The 23536-nt window shown below is 37.0% G+C and overlaps 1 protein-coding gene across 1 annotated transcript in view; it reads right to left on the bottom strand.

The window, feature by feature from the left end:
* Positions 1 to 1644: 1644 nt before the first annotated feature.
* Positions 1645 to 23536, bottom strand: part of GPR149 (G protein-coupled receptor 149) — a 68319-nt gene continuing 46427 nt past the window's right edge. The window contains exon 4 of the mRNA XM_029213609.1: positions 1645 to 2217. Coding sequence (XP_029069442.1) covers positions 1645 to 2217 — 573 coding nt within the window. The remainder of the gene's footprint in view (positions 2218 to 23536) is intronic.

Here is a 23536-nt window from a genome sequence, read left to right as displayed (position 1 = left end):
TTAGAATTCTGATTCAATATAATGAAATAGAAACCAGAATAAATCGTTTAAAAAATAATTCACTTAGTCTGTAAATAATAGCTAAGATATGTGAGTTGAGAGTGTACAAAGTTTAAAATGTAAAATGTCAACTCAATAACCTTGGAAATAAACATTTAGGTAATACATTTAATATATGTTTACAGAAAGATCAGAATAAAGCAATTTGAGGAAAAATCACTTCCTAATTTTTTTTTTTGAAATATACGTCACTAATATTCCGACAAGGTGATATCTGCATTTTTGCAATGTAACATATTTAAAATTAATCTTGATATGTGTACCTCACAATCACTTAATAAAGTATATTGAATTGTTTCTTTGCTTGAGATACACATATCTTTGGGAAGGAAATGAAAAAGCACCTAAACTTAGAATAATATGTGAACTAAAATTTTCTGTGCTTCAAGAGTGGCGAAGAAGGTCTGCCATATCTGCCACTTTAGAAACAGATACTTTTGTTTGGACTTAGAGGATTTTCCCTCTGCTCTGCCCAGAAGTTTTTTAGTCTACTTGGGTGCACCTCACAGAACTTAATCTTACGGTGTTTTTCCCTAGTTTCTGTTCAAATAAACAAAAGAATTCTAGAAATGATAAGTATACATCTACAAACTTTTCCAATATGTTTAAGAGCTACTTCCAATTCTACTTCTAACATACAACATATCTGTTTGAAGAGCAGTCAACATACTGAAAAGGTGAAAGGAAAACTCTCATATTTAAGAGAGAAAGAAAAAAAATTCAGTAAACAATTTGTATTTTATAGAACTGAAGGGAACAACTATTTACAGACTAGGGACATGCATGTTTCAAAGTTGTAAACTAATTTGCTGTTTTATACAGGAGTATATTTCCTAGACATCAGAGTAAAGCTAAAGCAGTAACTGTAATAATAAGCTTGCTTTGCTAGCCACACTTAGGAAGCCTCTTCAAATACAACTCAGAGTTTTGCTACATTTCTTCCATTCCCAAAATATTTTTCCACTTGCTGTAAAGGCCAACTTTATGTGTAGAAACACATGCATGAGAACAGTATATTCATTGAGCTTATACAATTTTCTGTTTACTCTGAGGTTGACAAACATAGGCGAAAACATTAGTAAACAAGACCAAGGTTTGATTTAGAAAAGGTTTTTAGAAATCAGATAAGAAACAGAATCTTATAATTGCCACAGTGTGCGCGATCTATAAGTAACACTTAAAAAGCACTCAAGTGTTTGCACTAGTTCCAGCTGTTTGCACTAAAAATAATTAACTATTAAGTCTGTAAAGCTTATGTAAACCAACAAATAAAAAAGGAAATCAGGGCTTCCCTGGTGGCACAGTGGTTGAGAGTCCGCCTGCCGATGCGGGGGACACGGGTTCGTGCCCCGGTTCGGGAAGATCCTACATGCCGCGGAGCGGCTGTGCCCGTGAGCCATGGCTGCTGGGCCTGCGCATCCAGAGCCTGTGCTCCGCAATGGGAGAGGCCACAACAGTGAGAGGCCCACGTACCGCAAAGAAAAAAAAAAATAATAAGGAAATTAAATAGCCTCAGAACAAAGGTGTTAGTTTAGTAGTTTGAAGTTGCAGAGCCATTCTTGCCTTTATTAGGCCAAATGATCACTAGTTATCCTTGCTTTCTTCTTCTCTTCTCCTATAAGCTTTATTTAACAACTGGATTTCCTCCTGGTAGCCATCCCTCTCTTGGCTCTGCCTTTTACTGTTCTGCCTGTGTGCTTCAACAGTGTCTGGAATGGAGATGTTAATATCACCATCAGGATTACTTGTGGGTAAAAAGAGAGAATATGAGGCTGTTTCCCCTAAATCACATGAAACAAATCTGTTTTCTTTCCGTGAGTAGCGTAGGGAAGGAGATCTGATCTGTGTGGAGGACTGGCTGATGTTGCTAATAATTGACACCGTGTCCAAGGCCTCTTCATTATCACAAATTTCAAGAACCTCCAAGTGTATTTTCACACTGGTGTCCGCAAATGTGGAGGGAGAATCTTCTGAGTTTGGTTCATGGCCAACACTTTTGGATCGATAGACTTCAATTTTCTTAGAGGCTGGGGTAATTTTTTGTCCTTCTGTGCTCACCTCATAGGTAGAAAGAGATAGAGTTTTCCCGGTTGGGGCTTGGAGAGACACGGTCCCCTGGAATGCACACAGGGGAATGGCCAGGGCACCACCGGGACGCTGGGGACAAAAACAAAATGGTTATTATTGAAACCTGGTGTCTGAGATTGGACCATTTAGTAATTCATTTTATTCATCAAAATGGTAAAGTTTTTCTATTTCAAACCCAATTCCATAGAAACCTTTTACAGATATGGGATTGAAATTCTGTCATCAAAGCTCTGTAGCTTAGTTTCTCCTAGGTCAAATACTACATCTAAATGAGGGCAGTCAGAAACCTATCTTTGATGATAAAGGGACATATTTCCACAGTTTAAGGTAAAATTTGTATACTGTGGCCAGCAGGAGATGGGCAGAATATGGGCATAAAATCGAATGCATATTTACACTCTGGAATTGTTTTTATATTTTTGTAACATGTTCAGTTACATTAAAAAGCTTTCATATAGGTTGAAAGAAATGCAGAATGTGTTATCAAAATGCACTTTTTTTTCCTGTTTAGTATGCCAGAGAGAGTGACACCTGTGAAACTATGGTTCAAATTAAATACAAAGAATATTTCGACTGTAGGTTTGAGCACACAGAAGAGGAACCAAATGTCACCAGAACTGTGTAGTACAGTGTGCTTACTTTTCCACAGAGAAATCACAGTCATTAAAGTAAACCCAGTAATAGAGAATGCCCTCACATCCCTGCAAAACTTTTATATTATATTTAGAAGTATTAAAATTTTGTTTTTAAATTGTACTCACCACTGAGGACTGCTTAAGAAATGAAGACTAATTCTTATGATAGTCTGTACTTTATATTGTTGATTCATGCCTTCATACTTTCAGCTGACTCTTTTGGATTACATGTTAGTTTCAGAAGAAGACAGTAATATGCCAACCTTAGAGCAGTGGTACTAAAAGCTAGATCCCCAGACCAGCATTATCTGCATCACCTGGTAACGTATGAGAAATGTGATGTTTGAGTCCTACCCCAGGCCTACCGAATTAGAAACGCTAGGGGTGGGGTTCAGCAGCCTGTATTTTAACAAGCCCTCTAGGTGATTCTGTTGTGTGGTGAGATTCAAGATGCATTGCTGTAACTAAAGAAATGCTGTAGCCCAGAAAGAGAAGGTGAGGGGAGGGGTGGTTAACAGACACTTCTTATACGTGTGCCCACCATCTGTAAAGCCTGGAATTACTCACTGGATTAGCTTAAATGTGTCTTTGCACCAGGGGAATGGGCGTGAGGGCTCTTAATGTTTTGCCAATTTAGGATAATCACCCTTCCCAGTTTGCCTGTGACCGTCCCAGCACTGAAATTCCTGCATCCCAGGAAGCCTCTCAGTCCCAGGGAAACCAGGACGGTTGGTCACCCTATTTTCCATGGGCATTTTGTATCTGGACCTAAGAGTAGCTAGAGAAAGCCTAGGACGAGGGTCCCACATTAAAGAACAGTTTGTATTCTCATCTACTTAGGGGAATTTTTTTTTTTTTTTTTTTTTTTTGTGGTACGCGGGCCTCTCACTGTTGTGGCCTCTCCCGTTGCGGAGCACAGGCTCCGGACGCGCAGGCTCAGCGGCCATGGCTCACGGGCCCAGCCGCTCCACGGCATGTGGGATCTTCCCGGCCGGGGCACGAACCCGTGTCCCCTGCATCGGCAGGCGGACTCTCAACCACTGCGCCACCAGGGAAACCCTAAACTAGACTTTTAATAATTTACTTTTGGAATTTTATTTAAAACTGTGTGATTACTATATTTTCATATATTCAAGTCCCCAAATATTCCTTGTGTCATCCTGTCTACTTCATTTAAATCTTTAGTAAACCAAAAAGAAGAACACATATGAATTGCTTAAAGAAAAGAGTAAGAGTAAGAAAATAAGGGCCTCTATAAAGGTCCTATTATGTGGCATGGAAAATGTTAGGTATTTTAACACATTTCCCATTTAATTCTCACAGACCTTTGAGCTATAAATTAAGATTTGCCTTGTTAGTGATGAAAAGTCTCACAACTGAGTGACAGATTTAGGATTGATATTCATCATAACAAATATTTACTGATCTGCTGAACACAGCCCATATATCAGACTTCTTACTAAAGTACTTTATATACATTTTCTTATTTAATTTTCACATCAACCTTATTAAATAGAGACACTCGTCACCCCAATTTTATAGAGGACATAATTGAGTCACAGGGAGGTAACTCCAGTTAGTAAATGGCATAGTCAAATCCAAATCCAGGATTATCTGTCTTAAGCCCTCTGTTTTTAGCCGTTTTGCTACTTCAAGGCGTAGTGTTAGGGAATAAAACATGAATAACACCTCACTCTCCTAATCCAGCTGGAACCTGCGATGTCATGTGGGAACAAGGGAGAAGGGGGATTTATTCACTTTAGGAAGTGAAGGGAGTCTTTAGAGAAGATCTTTAAGAAAAGGGTTTCTAGGGCTTCCCTGGTGGCACAGTGGTTGGGAGTCCGCCTGCCGATGTGGGGGACACAGGTTCGTGCCCCGGTCCGGGAGGATCCCACATGCCGCGGAGCGGCTGGGCCCGTGAGCCATGGCTGCTGAGCCTGCGCGTCTGGAGCCTGTGCTCCGCAACGGGAGAGACCACAGCAGTGACAGGCCCGCGTACTGCAAAAAAAAAAAAAAAAAAAGAAAAGGGTTTCTATACTTGACTGTAAAAATCCATAAAACTTTATAAACAAACATTTTGTAAATAGAATCTATACTACAGTAAAAGAATTAACACAAGTATAAGAAAAAAAAAACACGGAATTCCCTGGTGGTCAAGTGGTTAGGACTCGGTGCTTTCACTGCTGTGGGCCCAGGCTCAATCCCTGGTTGGGGAACTAAGATCCTGCAAGCCACTCGGTGCAGCCAAAAAACCAACCAACCAACCAAACCAAACAAAACAAAAACCCCACCACAATTATTTACATGCAATACTGACATATTTGGAACTTACTGAAAATATATGTACAAAACACTTGGCTGAAAAAGAAATTTAAAATTAGAAAACTCAGAGCATTACTATAATGCACTTTGCAAATATCTCACAAGCACTTATGGCACAGCAAGTGAAGAGCACCAGGCTCCCTGGTAATATTTAGGTAACTTTAATGTGCTTCCACAAGATTGTTGTAAAACTACCTGAACATTGTCAAGAATAAAGTCAAATGCCATATTCCAAACTGAAAAAAAGAAAAAAAGAAAATGGTTTCTAAATAGGGTCCTAAAAGATAACTTCAGTTGGCAGAAAAGTAGGAAAAATGTAATCCAGGATGAGGGAACAGTAAGAACAAAGGCAATTGGAATTTTGGGGAAATGACATAGTAGAGGGAAATGAGACTGACAACACAGTTTGGGCCCAGGGTCAAGAGCCCTGTCCACCAGGATAACAAGTTCTGATTGTATTCCATAGGCAAGCAGGAACCACCTATTTTTGTTTATCGAAAGGAAGGAAATTAAGATATATGGAAGGTCTACTATGTACAGGCGCTTCATCTTGGCACTTTACATGTGAAATCTAATTTAATATAATACTCCATAAGGAAGGTAAAATTATTTTCATTTTATACATAAATAAATTGAGGTGTGAAGAGGTTAATTAACTTGCTTAGGTTACATAGGAAGTTAAGTTTTGATTTGTGATATATACTCATCTCAGATTCCATGTGCTTTCTGCTATGCCTCTTCTGGTCTAACATGATAATTGGGTAGCCTGTGAAATACAGATTGGGAAAGATGAGTGTGGTGGTAGGGAGACCAATTAGGTAGTTTTAAAAATCATTGTGTACAAAAGAAAAGGGAATCTGAACTTCAGTACTGGTAGTAGAAACACATATGTGGGATGGACTATAGGGGAATTGCATAGGCAAAACTCCTGAGATTGCGGAGGGTCCTGGTGAAATACGGCTATGGAGTCATGTATACCTGTCTTTGAACTCGGTCGAGTCACTGTCTTTTTAATCCTTACCTCTCTAAGCCTCAGTTGTTTCATTTGCAAAATATGAAGAATAAATGAGTTAATGAATGTAAAATGATTAGTTGAGTGCCTCACACAAAGTAAGTGCTCCATAACTATTAGCTATTTTGGGGAGGTAAGAGACAGGAAACCACGATGTTTTTGAGATTCTATTGCTAGTGTCTAGTACTAGTAGTTGAGATAAGGAGCTTAGGAGGATGTTGATAATTTAATGCTACTTTAACAATCTTCATCTCCTAGTCATTTTGTAATGATTTAAAATTTTGCCCTGATAATAAAACTAAACAGAGATAATCCAAAAAAGAAAACTACAGAGAGCTATAACTCATTAATATAAATGTAAACATTCTTAACAAATATTAGCAAGTGGCATTAAGCAGTCAATAAAAAGAATTAAACTTCATGATTAAGTGGGGTTTATTCCAAATGCAAGGCTAGTTTCCATATTCCGGAATAGGTTGATGTGACCCACCATATTAATAGGCTAAAGAAGAAAAATCACATGATTATATGAATTGATGCAGAAAAACTATTTGACAAAATTCAACAACCATTCATGATAAAAGAAAAGTAAGATCAAGAGGAGGTTCCTTTCCTTGATAAAGAGCATCTATAAAAACCCTATAGCTAATGTTACACTTAATGGTAAGAGACTGCTTTCTCTTAAGAGCAGGGATAAGGCAAGGATGTCAGTTCCTACCACTTCTGCTCAACATAGTGCTGGAAGTTCCAGCCAGTGCAATAAGTCAAGAAAAGGAAGAACTAAAACTGTCAGTACTTAGATCACTTAGATCACTTAGATTGGTTTAAGCAGAAAACCCCAAGGAATCTACAAAAACTCCTAGAACTAATAAATGAGCTAATCAAGGTCGCCTGCAAGTTAAACATACAAAGTCATTTCTATTTCTGTATACTAGCAAATGAATGTATGGATGTGAAAATTGGTAATTACAGTACTATTTACAATTGCTCAAAAAAGTGAAATACATGTTAGTCTAACAAAACCTATGTAGAACTTACATGCTGGAAACTACATGACTCATGAAAGAAATCAAAGTTCTAAATAAAAGGAGAGACATAACATGTACATGGACTGACTCATTATAGTAAAAATGTCAGTTTTCCTCAAATAGATATATAGATTTAATGCACTTCCCAATAAAATTCCATCAAGATTTTTTTTGCAGATACAGACATGTTTATTCTAAAATTAATATGAAAAGACAAATGAACAGAATTGTGAAGTTATTTTGAAAAAAATGAATATAGTGGGAGTAATCAATCTACCTAACTTCAATATAGCTACAAAAACCAAGACTGTGTTATTGGTGGAGGGATATACACATAGGTCAATGGAATAGAATAGAGAACCGGGAAGTAGTAGACCCATACAAATATGCCCAACTGCTTTTTGACAAAGGTGCAAAACCAATTCAATAGGCTTTTCAGCAAATGATGCAGGAGCAATTGACATCCATAGGCAAAAAAATTAACCTAGAACTAAGTTTCATACTTTATTCAAAAATGGACTCAAAATGGATCACAGACTTAAATGTAAGATGTAAAACTATAAAAATTTTAATAAAAACATAGGTGAAAATCTTTGAGACCTAAGGCTAGACAAAGAGTTCTTAGACTTGGTACCAAAAGCGTGATTCATAATAGGAAAATTAATAAATTAGACTTCATCAAAATTAAAAACTTTTGCTCTGTGCAAATGCAGATTTTGATTCAGTAGGTCTGTGGTGGTCTGAGATTCTGCACTTAATAAAATTGCTCAGATGATGCTGAGGCTGCTGGTCCATGGACCACACATTAAGTAACAAAGGACATACAATCTGTAAGGCTCCTTACAGTTCTAAAATTACATGATTTCACAGGTGAATAGATTTTGTTATTTTATAGTGTTAGCAGTTTAGAAAAGTAGAGAGAATTCAGTATCAGTTGACAGAATAATAGAAAGCCCCTCCAAAGCTAATTTATAGATGAATAGGATGGGAAACAAACTCATATCTTTTCACATGCCTTTAATATATTCTAATACTTTATTCAAATGACACATATTTCAAATGATGAGCCATCCTGATGAAAAATGATCAAGTTTCAGCATGAATCTTCATTTTACATTGATCTTACAACCAAAACATAAGCTTCTGAAATGAATATATCATTGCATTTAAATTGCTCTATTTTTTATTTATGGAAATTGGTATTCTCATATTTTCAATTCATACTTTTGGGCTTTATTTGAGGCCATGAGCACAATCAGCACAGGCTATAAGAAATCCTATGGGAATTTTTTTTTAAATTTATTTATTTTTTGCTGTGTTGGGTCTTCATTGTGCGGGCTTTTGCAGTGAGCGGGGGTTACTCTTCGTTGCGGTGCGCTGGCTTCTCATTGCAGTGGCTTCTCTTGTTGCTGAGCATGGGCTCTAGGCACGTGGGCTTCAGTAGTTGTGGCACGCAGGCTCAGCAGTTGTGGCTCATGGGCTTAGTTGCTCCGGGGCATGTGGGATCTTCCTGCACCAGGGCTTGAACCCGTGTCCCCTACACTGGCAGGCGGATTCTTAACCACTGCGCCACCAGGAAGTCCCCTGTGGGAATTTTGAATTTAAGTGTGTAAAATTGGAGCTCTTGGGATTATTGGATAGGTTTTCTAGTCTCTGATCTAATAGAAATTAAATCTTTTGTAACTCTAACAATGACATTTCAGTTTAGATCTGATATGTATCCAAATTTATTTCCATGTGAAATAAATGGAAATAAAGAATAAATAAATTTCTTCTTTATTTCCAGAAGAAACCAATTCTTTATGTTTTTCTAACAAAATAGAGAATAAACTGTAACCTGAAAGAAAGCATGCATTGTTTCTATTTGGAATATACAATTTTATCAGGAATAAACGAATCCTAAGAAGTGAAATAGTTTCTCTCATCTAAATGATAAACACCAATTCAATTGGGTGTTGTATCAGTTAGGGATACCCTACTAAAAACTGTTGCACAAATATTTTTTCTCATACTTCATGAAACTGAATTAGCTCAGGAATGAATGTATATTTTCACTTGTAAGACAGTTTCAAAGGATAAATACAGTGTTTTTGGTAAGATTACTATACTTCAGAAAAGGTGTTAAAATTCATGTTGATGGTATTTATAAAAGTACAGAAGACAAAATGTTTTTATTAGACAGCATAATATAAGAAAAAGATAAAATCAAAAGAACACAAATCTATGGAGATAGTAGTTTAGGGGTATCCTGGGACAGGTGATGGTGATGGATTAAGAGTAAATGGGTAGGGACTTCCCTGGTGGCCCAGTGGTTAAGACCCCGCACTCCCAATGCAGGGGGCCAGGGTTCGATCCCTGGTTGGGGAACTGGATCCTGCATGCCACAACTAAAAGATCCCACACATGGCAACAAAGATCCCGCCTGCCACAACTAAGACCTGGCACAGCCAAATAAATAAAAATTTTAAAATAATTTTAAAAAGTAATAAATGGGCACATGGGATCTAATTGGTGTGATGAAAATGTTCTAAAACAGATTTACTAGCAATCATTGAATTGTACACTTGAAATGAGAGAATCACATAATATGTACAATGTTCCTCAATAAAGTTTTGTTTTAAAGAACATTTGACTGATACTCAGGAGACCCTGAAACACAGCACTTGTTCTGCCACTAAATAAATAGCCGTGTGACCCTAGACAAGTAGTGTATCCACTCTAGACCTTTATTTCGTTATCTATATAAAGAGGGGGCCAGGCAGATGGCCTGCAAAGTATCTCTCATTTCTTCCATTTCAATATTCTTTGACTCTATTTTGGCAAAGTTAGCCTCAAAGAAAGCACTTTGTTCCTTGAAAAATATCTAAGCAGGGATGCTCTTCTGAAAGAAATTGAAATATAAAAATTTCCTTTAAAAACTTGCTCCCAAAATTATGGATCCAAGCCCCTTCAAAGACCCCTCCCCTTTTTTACCAATAGGACATTGTTGCTGACGGAACCTTTTTTATGCTTTCAAAATATATTAAACCTAAGCCACCATGCATTCTGTACAATGAAAATGTCTGTGGTGGGAAAATAAAATGGCAAGAAAGAAAGTGAAGAAGATTATAAACCACTGTTTAGAAAGAAACCTGTAAGGAGAGTTTCATGATGCTTATATAGTTCTAATTTAAATCTTCAATCATAGGAAATATTTATTGAACACTAGATATAGTTAAAAGACCATGTAGAACCCTGCATATATGAGTATATATGGGGTTTGTGTATGTGTGTATTATATATGTGTGTATAATAATTTATAGCTAACTTTTTCCTGATGATAAAAATAATACATTACTGTAAATTTTTACAATTACAATAATATCTGAAGAATATGGACCAAACAGTCCTTAGGTTATAGCAAATTAAGGATGACTTCTATGTGACTATAGTTTTAAGAATTTTAATCCTTTTGAAAAAAGAATCATTCAACTCTATACACCCTATGTGGATAGCATGAGTTATTTAAATTAATGGGATTTTCTCCTAACTTTTTGCAAAATTTTTTTTTTGCAAAACAGTGGCGAAATTCTCTGGAAACTTTTTTTATACTTCTTGTCTAGAAAATCATTTGATAAATCTAATATTTATACCTTAAAAAAAGACAGTACATGCCATCAGACTGCATTCTCCAGAATTCCCTTCCTTGTATGCTTCCAGGTTAGAATTGGCCAAGACAGGGCTTGCTTAATATTTGGAAGGTAGGAACAAGGTAGTGGTCATAACCACCTGGAACTATTTTCACAGGCAGGTATAGAGACAGAAGAAGAGAGATACGTGGCAGGTGCCACCATGTCATCTCACTCTCCTGCCCCACATCTAGCTTTGCTTACTGACTCCTGGCAGTGTTGACCAGCAGTGGCTCAGATCCACCCTTAGGTGCTTGGCTATGGATCCACAGAGGTTGTGGTTTATTTGCAGGCAACAGTTTTTCATAGACCTCTACACAGATTCCCCCTTCGTGTTCCTACTTTGGGTCTAGGCATATGTGGCTTCTTAAATTGACTAATTGGTAACTCCACATCTGGCCCTCCAACTTCTCTTCCAGACTCTTCTCTTCCCTAGATTTACCACAGTTCTAAATAAGTCTCTTATCCCATAACATAGTGCTTTTGCTCCCCTGACTAAACCTTAGCTGACCAAAATCCTATTCAGTGGAAGAGAAGCCCCAACCTTAAGAGTAAAAAAATGAGATTATTTTTAATTAACTCAAAAACCCAACTATGCTTATGCATGAAGGTGTTGGAATGTAGTCCAATCACAGAATCTCTCTCATCCAGTAATAACATGAAGAAAAATAACAGCCACGGGTTCAAGCAACAACGAAATAAAGGGCTCAGCCTCATGTACAGTAGTGGCTACAAAAAGAAACAAAGGAGTCACCCACTTCCAAGAGCAGTTGTACAGAAAGAAGATGACTTAATATCCTGATAACTCTGGCTATAAATTTTATTTTGGCAAGAAGTGGTTTGAAAAGTGGTTCTCAAAATGAGGGGGTCTGTATAGTCAAAACTATTTTCATAATGATACGAAAGCTTTATTTGCCATTTTCACTGTGTTGGCATGTTCACTGCTGGTGCAAAAGCAATGATAGGTAAAACTGCTGGCAGTGTAACATGTTTCATGGCAGTCAACACCAAATCTACTAGTAGGCATTGTATCTTCCACCACTGTACATGCATGTGCATGCACGCACACACACACACACACACACACACTCCAATTTCACTTAAGAATGTCATTGATGAAGGTGAGTAGTATTATTATCCCCATTTTAAAGATGAGTTAACTGAGTTGCAGAGATGTTAAGTGTCTTTTTCAAGGTCAAACACATATTAAGTGATAGAAATGAGATTCCAATTTGGGCAGTATTGTTCCAGAAAAAAACATCATTTATTTTAATCAATTATTTGATCCAATTCATTCATTTACTGTATTTTTATTGAGTACCTACTATAAGCCAGACACTATTCCAGGGACTGGGGGTATGAAATGATTTTCCATCCACCCATCCATCCAACCATCCATCCATCCATCCATCCTTCCATCATCCATCCATCCCTCTCTCTATATATATGCACATAGAGAGCTATGGTTCTTCCTGGGTGGTATAATTTTAGGTTAATTTCTCTCTTCTTTGTACTTTTCTGTATTGCTTGAATTTTTAAAATAGTGAGCATGTGTTATTTTTATTAAAACAATAGTCATTATTCTTAAGATAAAACCTAATGTGACTCGTTTCTCTTTTGAAGGAAATAGAAAGTAAATTTTCAAATCTTAAACTCAAAGGAGTATGAAAAGACTGCTTCGTTCTTTCTTCTCACTACATACAAAGCAAAAGAACATGACATGTGGAAATTGTTTTCTCAGACTGATTTAGAAGTCAAGGTCTCCAAAATCTTTCCATCCCACACAACAAATACTAAAGCAATTCTTTTAAAAAACATTACAAAGTGTCTTTAGAAAAAATTAGCTAAAAGTCTTAGTGATATTATTTGATCTCAAAGAAGGAGAATGCTAATGATACAGTTATACATCACCCATATGAACACTCTTCAGAAATTAACCACTTGCCTTCAGAGGAAATGAGTCCTGTGGAAGTGAAAATGCCATATCTAACTAGTCTTTTTATTTCTGCGAAGAGAATAATATACACATATAAAACAACATTAGGAATAGATTAAAGTCTCTGTCCTAATCTACAAGTTTGTAACATGCCTGATAGTGCATTTTTAATTGATGGAATTACTCAGATACTTAAATTTAAACTTTTCCTGGATTTTGGTTTTAATTCCTGTAAATCATTTGTGTAGTAGATGATAGGACAACCATATGCACAAATGCATGCTTTTAACTTCACAGGGTGAAAATTGGTGATGCTCCAGTCTTTTTTTAAAAATTTGGGCCAATGCATAGTATTTCTTCTCTCTTCCCTATCAGTTAAGGTTTCAGAATAAGTTGGCAGTCCTATCCTAATGTGGCAGTCCTAGAAATCTGCAATAGACCATCTAGGTTCTTAGAACCAATGATTCTCTGTATTATAAAAGTGTTTGAAGAAAATTTAATCCACCGATTGAGACTATTTATTCTTCAATGAGTCGGGTCTTTGACCTGGCTTCTTCAGTTCTTTAGACCAGTTGTTTCCAAATGTCATTTTTAGATTGGTGCTGAACTGACTCCATAAGAATCACCAGCAGAGTCTGTTAAGAATACAGATTTTTGGCCTCACTGTGGGAGAGCCTAACTCAGTAGGTTTATAACTGGAACCAAGAATTTATATTTGTAAAGAGCTCTCCAAATGATTCCTACATATAGCCAGGGTTGGGACCCACTAACTTAGAAGATACAAGAAAATGAAGATAGAGCTGTGATGTCACACAGAGTAAATAATTTTCTGGTTAATTTACTGAACACTTCAGAAAAGGACATTAAGAAATATCTTGCTACAAGCCCCTATTCTCTGATTTCCAAGCTTTAGTCAGAATGACAAATAAAAAAGCAAATGGGCATTTGCATTGGCTGGGACACCTAAAAACTATTAAGGAGGAGACAGATATATCATAAATTTAAAGTTCCAGAGCCACTCACAAGCATGGGCTGCTCTGAAAGCTGATTACTGTTGGAAGCTGTAGCGTCCTGAGTGGGGAGGGGAAACGAGGTTACAACCAGAAAGCATTTCTAGGTGAGTGTACCTGGGAAATGGCCTAACAAGATCTCAGAAAAAAGACACCTGAATCTCCAGGGCACCAATACATTTGTTATGATTTCTTCTCTTGTTCTAAATAAATATTCATCTTCATATCTTATTTTGTATTCATGATTTGTATACTTCATTATTTTTTTTTATTTTACTTTTTTTTCCTTGGCCGCACTGTGTGTAATGCAGGATCTTAGTTTCCTGACCAGGGATCGAACCTGCACTGGAATTGAAGAGCCCTAACCACTGGACTGCCAGGAGATTTTTGATGATTTGTATACTTTAAAAAAAAAGATATCTCCCCCAAAGATGTAATGTTCAATTTCCACATAACCTGTGTACATACCTGTCTTAAGGGTCAGTAGTAAGAAATCATAGTATGAATATCAGGCTTATTTAGAGACACACCACTGGTGAAGCATGAGACATGAGATCACATAAAAGTATACAGTACTAGGTAATCTTTGAAGATTCCTCTGAGAGAGAATCCTTGACTAGATGGTTCAAAGTTCTGGTGGAAAGAAAAAGCATGACATATTCAAGAAGTAAAATTATTAATAGTTAGAAAACCTGGAGCAAAGAGTTTAAGAGGAGAGATAAAACCACAGGAATCAATTGCTTAAGCCACATTAAAAACTTTCAACCCTGTCCTGAATGATAAAGGAACCACCAAGTGTTCTAAACAAGGGGTTGATGTGATGAAAATTGCATTTTTGCAAATTTATTCTGGACTGTGGTCTGTAAAATAGACTGGAAGGGTTCACACTGAGAGACAGGAGGACCAGCAAAGAGGCAATTGAGAGAGAAAGAATGGTGATTTAAATTAGGGGAGAAACAATGGCTATGGTGAGTCATGAGAATAGCAAGATATTTTTAAGTTGTAGGATTGGTGACTGATTTGATGTGAGTTGTGACAGAGAAAGAGAAATCAAGGAGGTTGACCAAGTATCTGGCATAGGCAACTGGATGGGCGGTAGTGTGATTGCCAGAGAAAGGGAACACAGAGGAGAAGCAAGTTTGGAGCCATGGGATAGAGGGGTCAGGAGAAGATTAAGAATTCAGTTTGGAAAGCTGGAATTGAGATGACTGATGGGTGTCCAAATGGAGAAACTCGGCAGGAGGTTGGATATTGGGGCTTGGGGTTCGGGAGAGATTCAATCTGAAATATATTTATATATATATTTGAGATGAAATTGAATCAGGAGAGTGTGTGAAATGAGAAGAGGATCCTGAAGAACACAAACATTTAAGGAATGGGCAGAGATAGGGGAGATCATAAAGGGGTCCATGAAGGAGTAAGCAAAAGAGATAGGAGAGTAATCAGAAAAGTAAAATGCAATGGAATCCAAGGAAAGAGTAGAAGAAAGATAACAACAGTGTCAAATGCTACTGAGATGTCAGGTAGGATAAAGACTGAAAAGTCCATTGATCCCTGGACAGGCAGGGAATATGAGATGGAGAATCAAGCTACCACAAATGGAGTCAATGCAAAGATGCACATATATACTCTTTTCTCTCAGGGCCCAACATGGGGACAGTGGCTGATGAAACCCATGTAGAGAAGCCCTTGGGAAATTTTAAAGTAAGTCCATGAAACTTTATCACTAATTGTCAGATACTTTAATCAAATAACCTGGTTTTGTCTGACAGTTCCAGCTTATAAAATCCATTCTTGTCATATGTGTTTATAGTAGTCAGATTTTTTTGCTGGTTGTTGAAGGAAATATGGTCACTGTATATTTTTAGGAATAGACATAATGAGAACAAGAGATGCAGTTTATCCTGCTTTCCACCTTCTTGTATACTGAAAGCCTAAAGAGAAGGCACACAGTTTGGTTCCAGAATTCTGAACCTTTCCTGCTTCCCTCAGGACTCTTTTTTCAAGAATCTACATGTCAACCTTTCTGCACCAGTATGATGTGTGGGATTTTAGGTAACAAAAATACGCTGCAAACAGAAGTAGATGACTATTCATTGCTACATTCTCAGTGTCTAGCACATAATAGGCCCTAAATAAATATGTATCAAATGAATGAAAGGAAAATGTAGGAAGCAATTTTAATCTTTATGACTAATAGAAAAGTGGGGAAAAGAACTGCTACAGAAAATATCTTTTGCATGCTTAGAGTTGTCTGACCAGTTTTTTAAAAAATTATGAACTCTTTGAGAGCTAGACCACATATCTAAAGTGGCTCACACAAGTCTTAACATTTTCCAAGAGCCCCCAAATGGCAAGCAGTTGAGGGCAAGGGCTCTAGTCTGTCACAATATCCAGGAATAAAGGGGTGTTCCAGACTCAAACCAGGCTCGGTCAAAATGTCCAAAAATGAATATCCCAATATTTTTAGTAGCAAAGGGGGAGGCACACAGACAAGTCAAATCTGGGTTGGTGTATATAGCTCAGGGGTCATGTTTTAGTAGAAGAAACCATTCTTGGCAAATCTTAGAAAGCAAGGAAAGATTGGAAAGCAGTTGACTGTTGGCCCATCTCTTGCTTTTATTTATTTATTTATTTATTTTTTGCGGTACACGGGCCTGTCACTGTTGTGGCCTCTCCCGTTGTGGAGCACAGGCTCCGGACGCGCAGGCTCAGCGGCCATGGCTCACGGGCCCAGGCGCTCCGCGGCATGTGGGATCTTCCCGTACCGGGGCACGAACCCGCGTCCCTTGCATCGGCAGGCGGACTCTCAACCACTGCGCCACCGGGGAAGCCCCCATCTCTTGCTTTTTTGATAGCATCATTGGAGATGCAGACTTTGGTCCTTAGAGAAACTCTTGAAATGGGCTAAGCAAACTTACCAGCATTTCCAACAACCCACCATCCTTTCTAACAGAATGCTATTGCAGAGTTGCTTAATAGACTTGTTCTCTCTGGTTAGCCTCTCAAGTCTTACATGATGTGGTACAGTTTGAACAAAGAGAACTATTTAGGACTAGCTCTATAGCAGCTTTTGACAGAGGTTTGTTTCTAAAAATTCTAATATCCTATGCTCCTTAGGAAATATTCAATATGAAATTTTAATCCAAATATTCACCCAAGAGCCACTTTTTAATATTGCTTTCTTCCTTTTCTTTTCCTGGTAGAGGTACACTATTTAATATGCAATTTTATTTGTGTTAAGTAGGAAACATTACCTTAAAACATTTAAAATGGTTTGAGAACATTTTGTCCTCAATAGTTCCATGCCAAAATATTACACTGTGTAAATATTTAATTTTTTCGAATGACTTGCATCTTTTTAAAACTTTTTTTCTCCCCAGTGAACTCTCTTCAATACCATCATCAAAGCTTACCACAGGGCATCTTTGTTGGTATTAAATCTGTATAAATTCCTGTCCAAAATACCTTTAGGCTATTTTGTCAACTTGAAACTAGAACACTATTTTCACCAGAGGACTAGATGTGCCAGAATGTTAATTTTTAACATGCTGAATAGATCCTAATACTGAAAGTTATGAATCAAATTATATTTTCTCATAACTCATAATCCATAGTGGCAGTCTAAAAAGTCATAAAAGGAGTTATACTGAAGTTGGGTGTATGTTCATATCCCTGATTATAAAAAGTATATAACAATTTCCTTATCATTTGCTCCTTAATTACTCAAACTTTAGTTGCTGGAAGAGGCATTTTTCACAATGCCCATCTCATTGTTTACAAAGAAGTCTTAAGAGTCAGGCCTTTGATTTTCTTAAAAAGACTCATTTCCTCCGCTACAACTAAAGTTTCTAAAAATGCATCTATGGTAGCTTTGTTCTTTCACAAACCAATTCTTCCTGTTCAAGTTGTTCCTCCTTATATACGTTATACATGTCAGGATGAAGCAATGTGTATAAAGAGATTAGTTATTGGGGTTAAATTCCAAGTTCTACCAGGAAGTCAAATAACCAATGTGTGTGTATTCACATTGTATGTATCTTTATACTTTTCCCCAATTACTAATATGAAACAAATGCTATTTTGGAGGAGTGCATAACAAATTCATATAATGTGCCCACACATTTCATGGTTTGTCTTAAGGAACCAGGAGGAAAACAGCAGTATACACTTCGAGCATTCCTGTTTTAGAGAGCTTTATGTAAAAATATGCAAGGCAACAAGGCCATTGTAATAGAAATGGAAGATAACTGCAAAACATTTCCTCTCTGTCAATGCTCTAGAGAGACTTTTCAGCTCGGTGGTTAAGAGGCTGGGCTTGGGAGTCATATCTCGGCTCTACCACTTTAGATATGGGTAACATTAAGCGACTTCCCTGTGCCTCCGTCTCCTTTAACATATTACAGGGATTACAATAATGCTTATTTCATAGGTCTATTTTGAGAATTAAATGAAGTAAGGTGAGAAGTAAATAAAACAGATGTGTAAAGTATTGTAGAAGAGGGTATGTTTCAAGAAGTGTTTATAATTGTAAGCCCTAAGCACCAGTACTCCTGAATTTTAAAACAGAAGATAATAATAAAATACACAGGGTAAATGGGGGTGGTAAATTGTGGCAGGAATTTAGAAATTAAAAAGATGTAAATTGGCAGTGGAACATAATTTTTTTTTTTTTTTTGCGATACGCGGGCCTCTCACTGTTGTGGCCTCTTCTCCCTTTGCGGAGCACAGGCTCGGGACGCGCAGGCTCAGCGGCCATGGCTCACGGGCCCAGCTGCTCCGCGGCATGTGGGATCCTCCCAGACCGGGACAAGAACCCGTGTCCCCTGCATCGGCAGGCGGACTCTCAACCACTGCACCACCAGGGAAGCCCTGGAACATAATTTTAAAGTGAGTGGGAAGAGAATATGTTGTACTTAATGAATATTACTTAATGAATATTCAATAGTATGGCCCTTGAGCAAGAATAAGGTCTTAAAAGAAAAGAAAGATTTTAGGCAAAGGATGTTTTGGTTTTAAATCTGTAAAGCATATCAGTGTAAGCCAATATGAGCAGTGTGCTCTGGGCTAGAACATCATCTTGCTCTGCAATTATTACTTTTTTTCAAACATTCTTTATTAAGGTATAATTTACATACCGCTAAACTCACCCACTGTAAATGTACCATGCAACGATTTCTAGTAAATTGAGTTGTGCAACCATCACCACAGTTTAGTTTTAGAACATTTCCATCACTCCACCCCAAAAATCTTTCCTCATGCCCATTTGCAGGTAATCCCTATTCTGGTTTTCAGTCCCTGGCAACCACCAATCTGCTTTCTGTATACATAGATTTAAATCTCATGGGCATTCCATATAAATGGAATCATACAATATATAGTCTTTCAGGTCTGGCTTCTCTCACACAGTGTTTTTGAATTGGTTTCATGTGGTAGTATGTATTGGTAGTTGATTCCTTTTCATTGCTGAATAAAATCCCTGTTTTGTAGGGGTACACCACACCTTTTATCCATTCTCTACTTGATGGACATTTGGATTGCTTGCGGTTTGGGGCTATTATAAATAGTGCTGCTATAAACATTTAAGTACATGTCTTTGGGCATATGTTTTCATTTCTCTTGTGTATAATCCTAGGAGTGCTGGACTGTATAAGTTTAAGTTTACCTTTTTTTGGAACCACCAAACTTTTTCCAAAGTGGGTATACAATTTTACATTCTTACCAGCAATGTGGAATGCTCCAGTTTCTTTACATCCTTGCCAACATTTATTACTGTATTTTTAAAACTGCAGCCATTTTAGTGAGTGTGCAGTGGTATCTGATTGTGCCTTTAATTTGCATTTCTCTATGATATTAAGGATCTTTGCTTATTAATCATTCTGTATCTTCTTTGGTTAGGTATCTTTTCAAATATGCTCATTTTAAAAACCGAGTTGTTTTTCTTCTTATAATTGCTTGTAAGAGTTCTTTATATATCATAGATAAACATTTCTTTATCAGAAGTATAATTTGCAAGTATTTTCTCCCAGTCTGTGGCTGTTTTATTAATTTTCTCAATCATGTCTTTTGGAGCACACAGTTATTTTTTACTTTCTTTTATAAATTAAAGCTATTTATTTATTTTCCTGTTCAACTTTATCAGTTTGTTCTTTAATGGATTATGCCTTTGATGTCATATCTAAGAATTCTTTGCCTAATCCAAGGTTATAAGGATTTTTTTCCTTGTGTTTTCCTTCACAAGTAAAGTTCTTGCATTTATATCTTTGACCTATTTTGAGTTAACTTTTGTATATGGTGTAAAGTAAGGGTTTAAGTTCTTTTTTTAACATTGATATCCAATTGTCAGCACGATTTGTTAAAAAGTCTATCTTTTACCCATTGAATAGTTTGGTTTCTTTGTCAAAAATCAATTGTCCATTAATGTAAGGATTTTGTTTTCTGGACTCTCAATTCTGTTTCATTTGTCTATGTTTTTATCCTTATGCTGGTACCACACTGTATTGATTACTGTGCCTTTATAAGAAGTTTTGAAATCAGGTAGTCTATGACCTACAACTCTGTTGTTCTTCCTTTTGTGCTGCTATCATAGCATCCTTTACATTTAAAAAATAGAAGATGTGGGCTTCCCTGGTGGTGCAGTGGTTGAGAGTCCACCTGCCGATGCAGGGGATATGGGTTCGTGCCCTGGTTGGGGAAGATCCCACATGCCGTGGAGCAGCTGGGCCCGTGAGCCATGGCCGCTTAGCCTGCACGTCCGGAGCCTGTGCTCTGCAACGGGAGAGGCCACAACAGTGAGAGGCCCGTGTACCGCAAAAAAAAAAAAAAAAAAAAAAAAAAAAGAAGATGTAAGTGCTGGGGCATGTGTGTGTGTTTTCTGTTCATCTTTTTGGTCGAAACACTCAAACAAAAAAACAACAAAATATCCCCAACCTTCTTATATATTCTAGAAAATCAAAGGTTTAGGATTGTATGGGAAATGAATATAAATGTTTTTATTTGGCACACAGTTTTTACATTAGCTAGTCCTTGTTCATTAACACCTCTGTTAAAGCGTGTGTTTTCCTATTGGTTAAGCTTGTAAGTATCAATGACGTGCAGTTCCTTATGAAACTGAACTTTTATTCTGAAAGTCTACTTCCAGGGAGTTAACTGCATGCATTATTTTGTACGAGAGAAACCCAAATAATTATTGCAAAATTATTGTTTGGTGGAAAGATTTTTCTACCATTTGAACTGATGCCCATTTCCCCAAGCCCCTGCTGTTGCCACAGTCATTTAACACAAATAGGGAACAAAACAAAATAAAATTAAATAAGCAGGAAAGCTGTCCTTTTTGCAAGAGAATTGCTTCTGCACTATTTAATCCTACATATATGTGATTACATTAAATTATTTATTTACATGATTTATAGATTTAACATGATATTATTCCATCTAAGGCCCCATTTAAACTCCTTTTTACATGAAAAATTGAGATTATTATGACACATTCTTTGAATTAACTATTGTGCTCTCAACCCAGAGTTCCATCTACATACAGTGCTGTGCTCAGTTTACTGTTATGGGATCACACATGAGCATAGTACTGCTCTTACAGGATGGAAATATTAAAGCATGAATAACTCAAAAGATAACTCATAAAGATAGTGATTTTATTATCTAGATGCCTGACTTCATTATTAACAGGTGTGTCCAAGGAATCATGACAAATCCATTTTGTGATTCTTTTTGTACCTAATTTAACTAAAATTGTAGAGACAATTGCTCATTAATGATAAACATTTACACTGATGAGAATCACTGGGTCTTATTTTGGCTGAGAAAAATAGAGGTCATTCTTTCTTCAGGTGCTTCTTCAAATAAGCTCTTTTATTCTGCAAATAGCCCTTTAAACCTCCCCAGATTAATTTCTCTCTTTCCCATCCTTTTTTTAGAAATGACTACATTTCAAATTTAATATTTAAACTAATAATTAACACTAGTTATTTCAAGGTCAAAATTGTTGTACCTAAGTAAATTAAATCCAAACTGCCAATATCCAATTCTGTAAAAGCACTTAAGGGTTAGATTATACATACAGAGTTAAAAAAGAAAAGCCTGTTAGCTTAACTACCTGCCATTAGGCCGCGTGTCCAAATAAATGCCAAGCAAACCCAAACCCACCATATACTGAGCTAAGCCAATGTCAGATACAGGATTTTAAAAGTAGGAACATGAAAGCTAATAGCCAAGCCCCAGGGGCAGAAAAAGCAGGAGGAAAGTTCGTACAGCAATTTTACTTTTTGTATCTAGCAGATATTATGCTCTAAACCAGTGGTTCCTAAGTCTAGAGAGTCGTCAGCATTTCTTCAGGAAAATTTAAAAAGATACAAATACCAGGAATCCACACTCAGAAATGTTTATTTAATTAGTCTAGGTGGGGACTAGGTAATTCTAATGTGCACTCAGGTTTAAGAATCACTGTTCTAAACAAAACCTCAAAAAGGCAGCTAAGTGCGACATCGTGACAGATGCAAGTGAGATTTTTTTTCCTGGTTAAAATATATTGAAAACAACATGGATGCCCTTGGGAGACGGTCACTGCAGACTATCAAGCTGCATTCACTAAGCCTCAAAGACGTTTGCTGTTCATGTGAGCTTGTCTCTTCCATTCATGTTGCCACCGACAGAAAGTAATCTGAAGATTTGTTCTTGTTCCTCATCGTATACTTGCTTGTCAGATAACTGTATATTATAAATGCTGCAGATCAACAATCACTACACCATTTTCATTTGAGAAATCAAGATTTTTCAGGTAGCATTTTTCAAGAGTGCCAACAAAATAAGGTTTTACTGTTTCAATTGTTGTGTTTTTAAATTAATTCAGTTCTGCTGGTCTCCAAATATTTAGGGTTTCGTTTTTCGTACAATGATTGTTTTTAAGTGTTCCCTACCATACCAGAAATGTCTAGCTGCTTTAATATTTTTAATATAAAGTCATTATTTTGGTGGTGGTGGGAGTGAGAAGCTTCAAGATTAAAACAGACTTTAAGATATTTTATGTGGAACTAACAGCTAAGATCTAATTGGAGAAATAAAGGTAATGATTTGAAGTCCTCTTATGCAACAGCATGGAAGTCATATGTTGTTAAGTCATAGCACTCAAAATTGAATTGGTGATATGCACTAATCTTTAAAAGATGTGATTACTTTCTAGCACAAGTTTCTTAGAAATATGCATTTGTCTTTAGAAGAGAGTAAGGGGTAAATTCTCAACCTAAATGAGTCCAACTGATGCTAAAATTACCTGTTTTGTTGCCCAACTACTTCTATCATCTCCAAACAATAAGACATCTTCCAACAGAAGTTATTCTGCTAAAAGTCAAAGTTTTTTTTCAACATAGGGAGTTAATATTTCCCTGTGGGCCTCAAAGTTTCTTATAACTCTGGCATTACTATGAGAGAATAGGAAACATTTAAAAACTGCTTGTTTGAAAGAAAAGAGGACAGGCCTTTGGCTCTGTTGTATCTTGAAATTTGACAGTGAGCCTGAGCAGGAGGGAGTGAGGAGAGAAGGAGTTAAGCCCACTGGTGAGACAAAATAGCCAGCAAAAACATTTCAGACATATGGGTACATCCCACCTATTCAGGAAGTGACATTCATTTTCCCATCAACACCTGGTGCCAGATGTAGCAGAGTTCAGCCAGGGGTGGGCGGTGAAGGAAATACTCAGAAATCCAGGAAGGTACAGGAGACTGTCCACGGAAGCATGGATGCAGCACCCTGGTGAATCTAGA

Source organism: Monodon monoceros, unplaced genomic scaffold (genome assembly GCF_005190385.1).
Source record: "Monodon monoceros isolate NGI ecotype Baffin Bay Population unplaced genomic scaffold, NGI_Narwhal_1 Super_Scaffold_11, whole genome shotgun sequence".
NCBI lineage: Eukaryota > Metazoa > Chordata > Mammalia > Artiodactyla > Monodontidae > Monodon > Monodon monoceros.
The sequence above is the reverse complement of the archived record's forward strand: the minus strand, read 5'-3'. Positions and strand labels throughout refer to the sequence as shown.